This window comes from Cololabis saira, chromosome 1 (assembly GCF_033807715.1).
Source record: "Cololabis saira isolate AMF1-May2022 chromosome 1, fColSai1.1, whole genome shotgun sequence".
NCBI classification, from domain to species: Eukaryota; Metazoa; Chordata; class Actinopteri; order Beloniformes; family Belonidae; genus Cololabis; species Cololabis saira.
The window spans coordinates 51,505,448-51,519,944 of NC_084587.1; the positions used below are offsets into that span (position 1 = coordinate 51,505,448).

Genomic DNA, 14,497 nt, shown 5'->3' on the forward strand with positions numbered 1-14,497 from the left:
TAGAGCTACATTTTTACTCTGTTTTACTCCCTAAACCACTTCCTTTCCCCCCAAGTGGTCCTTCTCTCTTGCCAGTCCGTCATTGTAAATAAGAATGTGATCTTAATGACCTGCCTGGTTAAATAAAGGCGAATGACTGAATGAATATCAAATAAACCGATATAATTGTTTTTTACCGTATAATGTTCATAAAGTGTACTGCAATTCATGTCATGGGTAGTGTATTTTGAAGGATCAAATACTCAACATCCCATATTATCGATTTAGCGTGGCAATCAAACTTTGAACATCGACTGTGCGCATGCGCAGAACCACAAAAGTATCATTTCTCGGCAGGGAGCAGAAATGGTCAGAACACCGGTGACGTTTCCAGCGTGAAGCAACAGGGACGGAGACGAACACGAACACGCTCCTCGAGTTCAGAAGTTCATTTACTTAAATATATATACTGTACAAGTAAATAAAGACAAAGCTGATCAGGTCGAACCTGAACAACACACACAACTTTTTTTAAAAAAAAAAGGATCACATGGCAAAGAAAATGTAAACAGGCTGAAAAGACGACACTTTTTAAAAATGCCCTAAGTGTTTTAGTCTTGTGTGGTTTCCTGACTGTCAAGTTCCTGTAGCCAAAAGAAACCCGTCAGGTTCAGGACTGGTCCTGTCTCTCTCCAGTGCAGTTCTGCTCCAGTGTTTTTATTGTAAAAGTGCATATATATTATATTTCCGTCAGTAGGACTTGACTTTGGGCGCCAGCAGCAGCTGGCAGCCGCTGTTGACGTGCGTGAGCACCTTGCTCTTGAGCGTCGCCACCTGGCCCCGCAGCGCGTCCGCGGTGCCGGCCAGCCCCGCGTTGTCCGCCTTCAGCAGCTTCACCTTGTCCTCCAGCCGCGCGATGCGCTCCAGCTTGCGCCGCCGGCACTTGGACGCGGCCAGCCGGTTCCGCAGCCGCTTGCGCTCCGCCTTGACGCGCTCCTGGCTCTCCATGTCGATGGGGGACATGGGCGGGGAGCCGCCGTCGCTGCTCTGCATGTCGGGGACCGTCTGCGGCTCCTCCTTCAGCCCGGCGTAGCGGTGCGCCCCGGGGAGGGGGAGCTGCTGCTGCTGCTGGAAGTGGTGCGGGCCGTGGTGGGGGCCGTGGGGGCCCTGGGGCTGGTACTGGTGGTGGTGGGGGGGCAGGTAGCTGATGGTGCCGGACGGGTATCCGGGGTTATTGGAGCAGTTGCTCAGAGTGGCGTACTCCAGCTCCGGCTGGAACACGGAGGCCCCGCCGGGGCCCCCCCCGGGGCCGTGCAGGGCCACGTTCGGGGGCCCCATCTGGTTCATCTTGTGCAGGTCGTCCAGCGCCTTCACGAATCCGTCCGCGAAGCCCTCCTGCTCCTCCGTGATGCCGCGGCTGTAGAGGAAGGTGCCGGGGCCGGGGGTGGGGGTCACCAGCCCGCTGCTGCTGTGGATGATCAGCCGCTCCAGCTCCGGGGAGGCGAGCCTGAGGGAGCCCGGGGGGTCGGGGCCCTGCTGGGGGCCCTGGGGGCCGGGGGGGAACAGCTCTCTGGGAGGGGGCTTCACTGACGAGCTCCGATAGCAGTCGGAGAAGTTCAAGTTCATATTCTGCTTGAGCAGCTTGTAGTCCGGTATGGCTGCGCCTGGATGGCCATAAGCAGAGAGAAACGAGTCGTCATAAAAAGGTTGTTCCATTATTGTGGACATATTTCAAATCAAGACAGTCAAATCAGACAAGAGAGCGCACCGAGGCTTCAGTGTCCCGAATGAGTCAATCCCGGTTTACAGAGTCCCGGTGGATTATTATATGAAGAGCAAAGACAAAAACAGCCAAACTTCCCAAAACAGAGGAACTGTACTCTAGCAAGTCGTCAGTTTGTACCTTTAGTGTGAATCAGTGCGGGGTCCAGAGGTAAAGTCAGATGTTTTCATTCCCCGGGTGAGTAGTAGTTTCTTCTCTCCAGTTTCCTTATTACTGACAGGCGGCGGCGGCTCCGCGTCTTTATGCGGCTGCGCGGCCGCGGAGCTGATTGGCTGCGGCTCCGCTGGCCCCGCCCCCCGCAGCCTCGCTGGCCCCGCCCCCTTCTGTTGCCAGGACCACGGACTGTAAACAAGACCTGGGTCTGGGTCTGAGTCTGGGTCCGGGTCTGGACCTGGGTCTGGACCCGGACCCGGACCCGGACCCGGGTCTACTCAGGCGAGGAGGAGCCTACACACATCTGGCCCATTAACAGATTGAATGAATGAATGAATGAATGAATGAATGAATTTTTATTTCGAACATGTATATAAAATGAAAGTAAAAAAAAAAAAAAAAGATAAACATTTACATCTTCATATTCACATATGTTCGAAAAAAAGGAGTAGGAAGAAGTTTACATTTTTCCTAGTTCCTACCACTTTATAACTCTATGGATTTACATTATTGCTATTATTATATCTACACAGTATCCATATAAATATAATCTATATAAATACTCCGTAAACATGCCTATTATTACATAATTATCTCTATAAGTATATAGACAATATAAATATTACATAAATATTATATCAATATCTAGAAAATACAACTATTATATACATCTATATAAACTACATAAATATCCCTATAAATATATATATATGCTACATACCCAATAAATATATAACATATATTACATAATTTTAACTATCCCTCTCAACAGATAATATACATAAATATCTAAACATATCTTAAGCAAGTATAATATACCATTTTTCCCTATTTTATTTATTTATCACACTCTTCGTTTACCCATTTCCTCTTCCATATACCTGTTTATAAATAATTGTTTGTATCTCTTTTTAAACAGATTTATGTTATTACTTTGTTTCATTTCCTGCTCCAAACTGTTCCACAGAGTCTCCACAGTTCCATATGCACATGCTGCACATTGCTGTTCCTACTTTATGTTTTCTAAAATTTAGTTCTCCCCTTAGATTAGAGCCCCTTTCTCTCTCTGTGAACATTCCTCTGATATTTTTTGGTAGTAGATTATTCCTTGCTTTGAACATTCCTTTGAACATTCCTTAAATGGGACCTATTATGGAATTTAATGTATATTTTAAACAGGCCTTGAATGTTTTAAAAACAATCTAAAGCTGTTTTTTTCTACATAAATCAGAAATTCAGCCTGTGGGCCATGTCTCTAGTTTTACCGCTTCTAACCTCTTTTCTGTGAGTGATTCTGAGGGGGCGGGGCTATGATAATGAGGCTCTGCGCTGATTGGCTCCCTGAGTGACGTGTAGCAGGGGAGGGAACAAAGCCTCTCCAGCCAGAGCAGCGGCTCCGTACACAAAGCGTGTCCCATGCTAGGGAGCTACGGCGACAAAATAAATTCCATTGCTTTATTTTTTTTTGTATTGGACTGTCCTAACTGGCCGCGAGTTTAACGGTTTCAGTGTGGACAGAGAGCGTTTAACGGTTTCAGTGTGGACAGAGAGCGTTTAACGGTTTCAGTGTGGACAGAGAGAGTTTAACAGTTTCAGTGTGGACAGAGAGAGTTTAATGGGTTCAGTGTGGACAGAGAGAGTTTAACAGTTTCAGTGTGGACAGAGAGAGTTTAACAGTTTCAGTGTGGACAGAAAGAGTTTAACAGTTTCAGTGTGGACAGAGAGAGTTTAACAGTTTCAGTGTGGACAGAGAGAGTTTAACGGGTTCAGTGTGGACAGAGAGAGTTTAACAGTTTCAGTGTGGACAGAGAGAGTTTAACAGTTTCAGTGTGGACAGAGAGAGTTTAACAGTTTCAGTGTGGACAGAGAGAGTTTAACAGTTTCAGTGTGGACAGAGAGAGTTTAACAGTTTCAGTGTGGACAGAGAGAGTTTAACAGTTTCAGTGTGGACAGAGAGAGTTTAACAGTTTCAGTGTGGACAGAGAGAGTTTAACAGTTTCAGTGTGGACAGAGAGAGTTTAACAGTTTCAGTGTGGACAGAGAGAGTTTAACAGTTTCAGTGTGGACAGAGAGAGTTTAACGGGTTCAGTGTGGACAGAGAGAGTTTAACGGTTTCAGTGTGGACAGAGAGAGTTTAACAGTTTCAGTGTGGACAGAGAGAGTTTAACGGTGGTGACGTCACCATAGGCGCAGATTCTGAACGGCTCGTAGAAGTCACATGACACTGGGGGATTCAGCGGGCGGGGGGTACAGACCTTGCAGAAATTCATGTTATTTCATCTTTCCTGTGTTGGCAGGGTGAGGGGAGACCACTTTATAGATGTTAAAACAAGAAAAAACGTGTTTATCAAGTTCATAAAGATTAAATGAAATGGGGAAAATAGAAGATTAATTAAAAAACCGAAAGAGACAAAGACCCTATAAAGACAGTAAAGACCCCTTAGCCATCTTTCCTTGGGCAACTTCTGCTTTTCATCCATAACAAAGTCCCAGCAGAGTAAAGATATGTGCTGGACTGCTGAGTCATGAGACTGACAGACTGCTGAGTCATGTGTTACACACTGATAGGCTGCTCCATATTTGGGCGTCCTGGAGAAGCGGTTCCTGTGACAGGACCAGGAAGAGCCTTCCCCCCTTATGATCCAGGTCCTGGTCCAGGTTTCTCCTTATGATCCAGGTCCTGGTCCAGGTTTCTACCCCCTTATGATCCAGGTCCTGGTCCAGGTTTCTACCCCCTTATGATCCAGGTCCTGGTCCAGGTTTCTCCTTATGATCCAGGTCCTGGTCCAGGTTTCTACCCCCTTATGATCCAGGTCCTGGTCCAGGTTTCTACCCCCTTATGATCCAGGTCCTGGTCCAGGTTTCTCCTTATGATCCAGGTCCTGGTCCAGGTTTCTACCCCCTTATGATCCAGGTCCTGGTCCAGGTTTCTCCTTATGATCCAGGTCCTGGTCCAGGTTTCTACCCCCTTATGATCCAGGTCCTGGTCCAGGTTTCTACCCCCTTATGATCCAGGTCCTGGTCCAGGTTTCTCCTTATGATCCAGGTCCTGGTCCAGGTTTCTCCTTATGATCCAGGTCCTGGTCCAGGTTTCTCCTTATGATCCAGGTCCTGGTCCAGGTTTCTCCTTATGATCCAGGTCCTGGTCCAGGTTTCTACTCCCTTATGATCCAGGTCCTGGTCCAGGTTTCTCCTTATGATCCAGGTCCTGGTCCTGGTTTCTCCTTATGATCCAGGTCCTGGTCCAGGTTTCCCCTTATGATCCAGGTCCTGGTCCAGGTTTCTCCTTATGATCCAGGTCCTGGTCCAGGGTTTGTTTTTCTTGCCACTGTTTGGATTAAGGTTTTTTTCACACTAGGGAGTTTTTACCTTCCACACTGGCCACGGTTACATGATGTTTTTTAATTCTGAATTAATTATTCCAAAATAAATCATTCAGAATTAAACTATTTTCCTTTGAGTTTACATGGAAATAGTAATTCTGAATTGAGGTTTACATGGAAAACACGTTTGATGGTCTTTCTCCAATTCCTCTCCAGGTCTGGGGGTTGGGAAGGTTCTGATTGGATAGGGGGGGGACCGGAAGTTAAACTACTGGAAGAAAAACTAACTTAGCCGCTACAACTTTGAAAAGCTCACAATTTTGATGTTTCCTGTTTCCGACTGTTCTTTAATTATTTCCAGGTCCTCCAAGCTATTTATTAAATAAATGGTCTCTGCTCTTGACCAGCGTTTACTGCGTGCTGCCATCTTGAAACTTTAGCTGGGTCCCAAATGCCATACTAAACAGTATATAATAAAAAGTATACTTAAGTTCGGCACATTTTTGAGTAAATATCAGTAAGTGTGCATTAATTCGGACGTACTACTCGGAGCGCACAAGTCACTTCCTGCCGTTGGGAGGAAGTGACGTGTCACAGCAGCAGTAGCAGTTAAGTTTAATTCGGAATGGCCATTTCCATTCGGAATTAGGTGTTTACATGGTCATTTTTAATCATTTTAAATCAGATTTAATTTTAATTCCTGAAGTAAAGAGGAATTAAATTTCCTATGTAAACGCCCTGACTGTTTATGTAATAATTGCTCCTGAAAGATCCTAGAGACAATTTCTGTTGTAATAGACGCTGTATAAATAAAATTGAATATAATGGTAATGTGTTCAGAGCTGGATGAAGCTCGGGATGTAAAACTAAACTAAACTATGCACTGCTGCCATTACAACAGAACAGGAAGTTAGATATAAGGTAGTTATTGCCCTTCACTGAAACAACAAAAGCCCATGTCTATATTATTTTTTACACATGAGCTGTTTGTTTTCAAGTAAGCACATCACAAAATCTCTCAGGTATTTGAGATTCAAGACATGTCCCTTGAACTGAACACGCATTGGATTAAAAGACATTGTGGTTTTTGTGTATAGTAATGACCTGAATCAGCCCCCCCAGGGCTGCACACCCACACATGTTCCTCTTCAGCTGGCTCCTCTTACCCTCACACTCATCCTCAGGGAACATTTCAGCCCATGTGCATTCTCTTCTGATGACAAAACTAGTACAAAAAATGCTACAATGTTTGTATTTTTCTGCTTGTGTTAAACAAAGATTACAAACTAAACAGAACCCAATGTTTTTATTCCTGTATTCATTCTACTTGAAGGGGTTAGTTCTCAGTAAATGCATCAGCTCATTCACATCTGGCATACTGAGTTATTATTACACAATACTGTATGTGTGAGGGGAAACTGAAAAACATTTTCACATGTGTTGGTTGGTATTAAAACCTGTGTGTTTTACAGTAGTGTGCATTTGCAACAAACTGATCCCAGTAAGCAACATGCAACAGATAAGGAGCTCATAAATGACCTTTTGGACCCGTCTTATGGCTGTTGGAGGGAAACAATTTTATGGTTCCTTGTATTTAAAGGGGACCTATTATGGCATTTAATGTATATTTTAAACAGGCCTTGAATGTCTTAAAAACAATCTAAAGCTTGTTTTTTCTACATAAATCAGAAATTCAGCCTCTGGGCCATGTCTTTATTTTTACCGTTTCTAACCTCTTTTCTATGAGGGATTCTGAGGGGAGGGGAGGCTATGTTAATGAGGCTCTGTGCTGATTGGCTGCTTGAATGACGTGTAGCAGGGGAGGAAACAAAGCCTCTCCGGGGAGAAGAGCAGCGGCTCCGTACACAAAGCCTGTCCCATGCGAGCGAGTTTCGGCGAAAAAAATCAATTCCATGGCTTTATTTTTTTTGTATTGGACTGTCCTAACTGGCCGCGAGTTTAAAGGTTTCAGTGTGGACAGAGAGAGTTTAACAGTTTCAGTGTGGACAGAGAGAGTTTAACAGTTTCAGTGTGGACAGAGAGAGTTTAACAGTTTCAGTGTGGACAGAGAGAGTTTAACAGTTTCAGTGTGGACAGAGAGAGTTTAACAGTTTCAGTGTGGACAGAGAGAGTTTAACAGTTTCAGTGTGGACAGAGAGAGTTTAACAGTTTCAGTGTGGACAGAGAGAGTTTAACAGTTTCAGTGTGGACAGAGAGAGTTTAATGGTTTCAGTGTGGACACAGAGAGTTTAACAGTTTCAGTGTGGACAGAGAGAGTTTAACAGTTTCAGTGTGGACAGAGAGAGTTTAACGGTTTCAGTGTGGACAGAGAGAGTTTAACGGTTTCAGTGTGGACAGAGAGAGAGTTTAACGGTTTCAGTGTGGACAGAGAGAGTTTAACAGTTTCAGTGTGGACAGAGAGAGTTTAACAGTTTCAGTGTGGACAGAGAGAGTTTAACAGTTTCAGTGTGGACAGAGAGAGTTTAACAGTTTCAGTGTGGACAGAGAGAGTTTAACAGTTTCAGTGTGGACAGAGAGAGTTTAACAGTTTCAGTGTGGACAGAGAGAGTTTAACAGTTTCAGTGTGGACAGAGAGAGTTTAACAGTTTCAGTGTGGACAGAGAGAGTTTAACAGTTTCAGTGTGGACAGAGAGAGTTTAACAGTTTCAGTGTGGACAGAGAGAGTTTAATGGTTTCAGTGTGGACAGAGAGAGTTTAACAGTTTCAGTGTGGACAGAGAGAGTTTAACGGTTTCAGTGTGGACAGAGAGAGTTTAACGGTTTCAGTGTGGACAGAGAGCGTCCGATGTCACGCAGCTCGACGTGATAGTCGGACGCTCTCATGCAGTTACACGGTGTAAACGGATCTTAAGCCTGAATTACGGCTCTGCGTTAAATCGACACGTACCCTACGCCGTAGGCTCTGTGTTGGTGTAACGCAGAACCATAAATCAGCCTTTAGTTCCCTGAAGAGGGATCCGGGTCACCTCGTCTTCACACTAACTCACACAGGAAGATTTAATTGAATTCTAAACAGTTACACCACAGTTATTTACTCAGATTCCTCATCATTTCTTATATTACAAGACAAATGAATCATGTTAACTGTAAATACATCACAACACGGAATGTTCACAAATGGCAACTTTATTGTTAAAAAAATAAAAGAACATAAGTTGTATATAAATAACATGTATGCACTATTGCTGGCTCAAGGAAGGACCGTGCGTCTTCTGAAGGTGTCGTTGAACAGATTCAGGTGCTTGGAAGATCTGAAACCATAAACAGAAGAAAATGTATTACTAATAGAGCTCCAGTGTTACCTAACACTCCGTTACGGAACACTGGAGCCAACGGGGTTCCTCACCGGTCCGGTCCGGTGAGCAGCCCCGGTGCTCCGGAGCTAAATACTTAGCCCATGCAAAGATCATACTTGTAGACAAATATAAATAACATAAAAAAATAACGTCACTTACCGCTGACTCGTGTGCAGTTGCCGGGTCCGTGCTGTGGGAACTGATCCTTTTATGAGGGTAAGTGTCGATGCAAAACCTCATTTTTACTATCGCTCGCTGTGGAAACAGCCACCGCTTTGGAACAATGACGGACGCTCCAGCGGGCGGAGTTAGTTGTGGGCGTAGTTTCAGCAGCGGAGGAGACCTATGGAAATTGCTCCTGTCGTTACGTAAGGACAGGAGCAGATTCTGAACGGCTCGCATGATACTGGACGGATCATCCGGGCGGCTGTACAGACACTGCAGAATTTGGTTGCTCTCTTCCTTCTCTGAGTTGGCAGGCTGAGGGGAGACCACTTTATATATGTTAAAGCAAGAAAAAACCTGGTTTATAATAGGTCCCCTTTAAAGCTTGAAAAATGTCTGTGTTTGCCGTAAAGAGAGAAATCATGGATGGTATTTATATACACTCTTAAAGATGCTGAAATACTACAATTTGTATTTGCTAGTACGGGGGAAACAAACACCAGCTCTCACGTCTCTCATAAAGCAGTTTAACAGCAGGTCGCTGCCTCTCAGATTCAGAACTTCCAGAAAAGCAGACAGCGTCACGCCGTGGTGAGATCACCCTGATGACATCATAGTAGCATCATGGAGATTACTCTGCAGGCGTACAAACGCCTCCTGAGACACACACATTTGGTTGCAGGAATGTCTCAGTGATATTCATGTGTGATTGTCGTTGTGATGCTTGAATATCCACTCTATTGCTAACTGGTCGGCTTTAGTTGTCCTATAGCTTTAGTTGTAGTTTTACTGGTTAGTGATTGTTGTTCTTTCCCTGTAGTGGTGAAACCTATGAAAACGCTGTGAAAGACTTAGTCACTACTCTTCAGAGGTGGTAGTAACGAGTTACATTTACTCCGTTACATTTACTTGAATAAGTTTTGGAAAATTTTGTACTTTTAGGAGTAGTTTTGGATCACTTTACTTTGTACTTTTAGTTGAGTAGATTTGTGAAGAAGAAACTGTTCCTCTTACTCCGCTACATTAGGCTACGTTGAGCTGTTACTTTTCTTTTATCCCTTTTATCCGCGTACGCATCAATCTCATGACATCACTGAGTGATTCTTTGGGAAAAATGTTAGTTTTTTCATGTTTTGTCACATTTACACAGACTCAAACACACACAGAGTTTCTATGAGTTCATGGGCTTGTTCTAGTTCTGCCTGGTTAAAGGAGCATGAGGCTCCTTTTAAGAAATGAGACTCTCTAGCGCCACCCTTCACCACGACGGCCGTTGGGGGTACTGCAGCCAACAGTGAATCCGGCATGGGAGAACGGGGAGAACGCGCATGCAGCGTCATGTGACGTCACATCCGCAGGACAGAGCGGGAAATTCGGGACCGAATTGCAGCACACAGCCTGTTCAAGGCAACGGAGAGATTTCACTAGAGGGCTCATTCTTTTGGGTTTGGAACGCTTCATCTGACATTATTACTAGAAAACTTAAAACGTATACACATTTTTTTCATAAATCCTGCCTCAAGCTCCTTTAAAAAAGAAAAGTACAAAGGCTTGACATTTTGTGCTACTTGTGCTTAATTTATTTTTTTATTCTTTTATTTTATTTATATTATTATTTATTAAAGTACTTGAATTTACTTTAAGATTATTTTAATTTAAGCTATTTTTTATTCATTTTAATTAATTTTATTATTTTATTGATTTAATTTGCCTGAAGATGATTATTTTATACTTTTGTCTGTTTGAATGGTTGTGTTAAAAAAATAAATCAGACGTTACTCAACAGTTACTCAGTACTTGAGTAGTTTTTTCACCAAGTACTTTTTTACTTTTACTCAAGTAATTATTGGGATGACTACATTTTACTTCTACTTGAGTCATATTATTCTGAAGTAACAGTACTTTTACTTGAGTACAATTTTTGGCTACTCTACCCACCTCTGGTACTCTTGCTAGAATGTATGAATTTGGGATTGTTTATTTTCCTTTATCTCCTTTATCTGATGCAACAGCACTCACGTCTTGCATCCTTCATCTGTTGACGAGAGTCAAAGGCTGGTGGTCAGCTCGGAGCGAGCTCCTCCCGCTGAAACTGTGGTCCGATGTGCTGGTCAGGTGGTTTATCAGCGAGGACAAACATCTGGGGAAACAGAAAAGCAGAAGTTGTTTCAGGGAAACGGGCCGAGGTATCAGTCACTGGTCAGTTCCAGTTTCATAATGACCTCATCAGCTTCTCAAAGGTCACTGAAGTCACTTCTGCTGACGAGCAGGAGGAATTCTTCCTTTTATTTTATACAGGACTGTCTCAGAAAATTAGAATATTGTGATAAAGTTATTTATTTTCTGTAATGCAATTAAAAAAACAAAAATGTCATACATTCTGGATTCATTACAAATCAACTGAAATATTGCAAGCCTTTTATTATTTTAATATTGCTGATTATGGCTTACAGTTTAAGATTAAGATTCCCAGAATATTCTAATTTTTTGAGATAGGATATTTGAGTTTCAAATATCCTATCTCAATCAGCAAATTTGCTGATCTCTGATCAGCAAATATTAAAATAATAAAGGGCTTGTAATATTTCAGTTGATTTGTAATGAATCCAGAATGTATAACTTTTTTGTTTTTGTAATTGCATTACAGAAAATCACAATATTCTAATTTTCTGAGACAGTCTTGTATATTATTTGTTGGCTGTTTTTTTTTCCTGGTCTGATAATAAGAATGTGTACCTTTTACCTTTTATAAGGTTTAATGGGGGGGGTTAAAGTTTTTCATGCATCATACAAGCAATTTTGTCATTTCCTGTGAACGAGAGTATGAGTAACATCAGCAGATACTGTAAGTTGATGAAGAAAAAAAGCAACAGAAGAAAGCTAAAAACATGAATCTGAAGACAAGCTGCAGTCAGCCCGTCTGTCATTGCCATTACACACCTATGTATATAGAAATGTAAATACAGGCGAAATGTAAAATTTGTGAAGTCGTTCTTGATGTTAGGATTATTGGAGCTCAGTCAAAATGGAGAGAATGAATACAGGACTGTCTCAGAAAATTAGAATATTGTGATAAAGTTCTTTATTTTCTGTAATGCAATTACTTACAGTTTAAGATTAAGATTTCCAGAATATTCAAATTTTTGGACATAGGATATTTGAGTTTTCTTAAACTGTAAACCATAATCAGCAATATTAAAATAATAAAAGGCTTGCAATATTTTAGTTGATTTGTAATGAATCCAGAATGTATGACATCTTTGTTTTTGTAATTGCATTACAGAAAATCACAATATTCTAATTTCCTGAGACAGTCCTGTATATAGAAATGTAAATAGAGGGGAAATGTAAAATTTGTGAAGTCGTTCTTGATGTTAGAATATCAGGAGAATTGGAGCTCAGTCAAAATGGAGAGAATGAATATTGTCTAAAAAAGAAATCAGGTTGTGTTTTGTTTGACCATCTGACACGGTCATTCCTGTCCTTCTGTCATTTTTCTCGTTGACTCCAAACACAAAACTTTTTCTGAGAAAAGGACAAAAACCGAGGAATGCCTCAAAGCTGCTGATGTTCATTTGGCCTTCGTCACAACTTTAATTCCCTCCTTTCCATGGAAGGCACTAAAACACTTGCTGGCTTCATGAAATGAACCAGAAGTAACGTCACGCCTGCGTATTTGGCAAGGTCTTCGTGCTGCAAGCTCGATGACCTGGAAGCAGCCTGTAGGTGGAGAGTGAGTCAGGTAGCCGTGTTTTTCCAGGGCAAATAAAGATGGCTGTCCCCTGAAGGAGCTGACAGCTCACCACCTCACATGAAGTCAAAAGACTGTTAGTCCTTCAAGATTGCATTGTTTTAATAAATGCCAATGAGTATCTTTTTCTCCCAGTCCAGTGTTCTTTGACCCAAACCCTTGCATGCACCAACAGTCCTTTTTCTCAGCTTCCAGCCCTTCATCATTAGTTTACTGCCTGTGGGAAATTGAACAGCCTTGTGCATATAATCATTTTAATGATGGCATGCTTAATCAGTATGTTCTTCATCTGTAGCTGGCAGATAGTGCCAAGGAGCCTCGTAGCAACGAGAGACCTTTAGCACAAGACGTGATGACTGCTGAGGCCAAATGAGTGTGGCAGGAAAAGACAGAGGGATGGGGCCGTCCCCCCCGGCTGATGTCCTGCATATGGAGCTGTCCTCTCCACTTCCCCTCCATCTACACCAGGGTTTAACTCCCTGTCACTCTGCCAGTCTGGGGAGGAAAAAAGCAAACAGCAGGAAGTGGGGCAATTAAATATGACTTGATTTAACACGTTCATTTGATTTATTAATTGAGCTGGCTCATTGTTATTAACAGTTGTACCGTATTAAAGGGGACCTATTATGGCATTTAATGTATATTTTAAACAGGCCTTGAATGTCTTAAAAACAATCTAAAGCTTGTTTTTTCTACATAAATCAGAAATTCAGCCTCTGGGCCATGTCTCTAGTTTTACCACTTCTAACCTCATTATCTATCAGGGATTCTGAGGGGGCGGGGCTATGATAATGAGGCTCTGTGCTGATTGGCTGCTCGTACACAAAGCGTGTCCCATGCGAGAAGCTTCTGCGACAAAATCAATTCCATTGCTTTATTTTTTTGTATTGGACTGTCCTAACTGGCTACGAGTTTAACAGTTTCAGTGTGGACAGAGAGAGTTTAACAGTTTCAGTGTGGACAGAGAGAGTTTAAAGGTTTCAGTGTGGACAGAGAGAGTTTAACAGTTTCAGTGTGGACAGAGAGAGTTTAACAGTTTCAGTGTGGACAGAAAGAGTTTAACAGTTTCAGTGTGGACAGAGAGAGTTTAATGGTTTCAGTGTGGACAGAGAGAGTTTAACAGTTTCAGTGTGGACAGAGAGAGTTTAACAGTTTCAGTGTGGACAGAGAGAGTTTAACAGTTTCAGTGTGGACAGAGAGAGTTTAACAGTTTCAGTGTGGACAGAGAGAGTTTAACAGTTTCAGTGTGGACAGAAAGAGTTTAACAGTTTCAGTGTGGACAGAGAGAGTTTAATGGTTTCAGTGTGGACAGAGAGAGTTTAACGGTTTCAGTGTGGACAGAGAGAGTTTAACGGTTTCAGTGTGGACAGAGAGAGTTTAACGGTTTCAGTGTGGACAGAGAGAGTTTAACAGTTTCAGTGTGGACAGAGAGCGTCCGATGTCACGCAGCTCGACGTGATAGTCGGACGCTCTTATGCAGTTACACGCTGTAAACGGATCTTAAAGCCTGATTTACGGTTCTGCGTTAAATCAACACGTACCCTACGCCGTAGGCTCTGCGTTGGTGTAACGTGGAACCATAAATCAGCCTTTAGTTCCCTCGTCTTCACACAGGAAGATTTAATTGAATTCTAAACAGATACACCACAGTTATTTACTCCGATTCCTCATCATTTCATTTCTTATCTTACAAGACAAATTAATCATGTTAACGGTAAAGAAATCACAACACTGAATTTTCACAAATGGCAACTTTATTGTTAAAAAAATAAGAACATAAGTTGTATATAAATAACATTTATGCACTATTGCTGGCTCAAGGAAGGACCGTGCGTCTTCTGAAGGTGTCGTTGAAGCTTCAGGTGCTTGGAAGATCTGAAACCATAAACAGAAAAAAAATGTATTACTAGTAGAGCTCCAGTGTTCCCTAACACTCCGTCAGGGAACACTGGAGCACCGGAACTGCTCACCGGTCCGGTCCGGTGTGTGGCCCCGGTGCTCCGGAGCTAAGCTAAATACTTAGCCCA

General features: G+C 42.6%; 1 protein-coding gene across 1 annotated transcript; it reads right to left on the minus strand.

Annotated features, from left to right (window-relative positions):
• Window positions 1–413: 413 nt before the first annotated feature.
• On the minus strand, window positions 414–1,875 carry LOC133447279 (transcription factor JunB-like). The gene has a single exon (XM_061725906.1). It carries the CDS (start codon window positions 1,705–1,707, stop codon window positions 730–732), a length of 978 nt encoding a protein of 325 aa, XP_061581890.1. The 5' UTR covers window positions 1,708–1,875; the 3' UTR covers window positions 414–729.
• Window positions 1,876–14,497: the final 12,622 nt, after the last annotated feature.

Bases quoted from the DNA above. Each gene is read 5' to 3' on its own strand.
- LOC133447279 (XM_061725906.1), bottom strand. From the start codon at position 1,707: ATGTCCACAATAATGGAACAACCTTTTTATGACGACTCGTTTCTCTCT.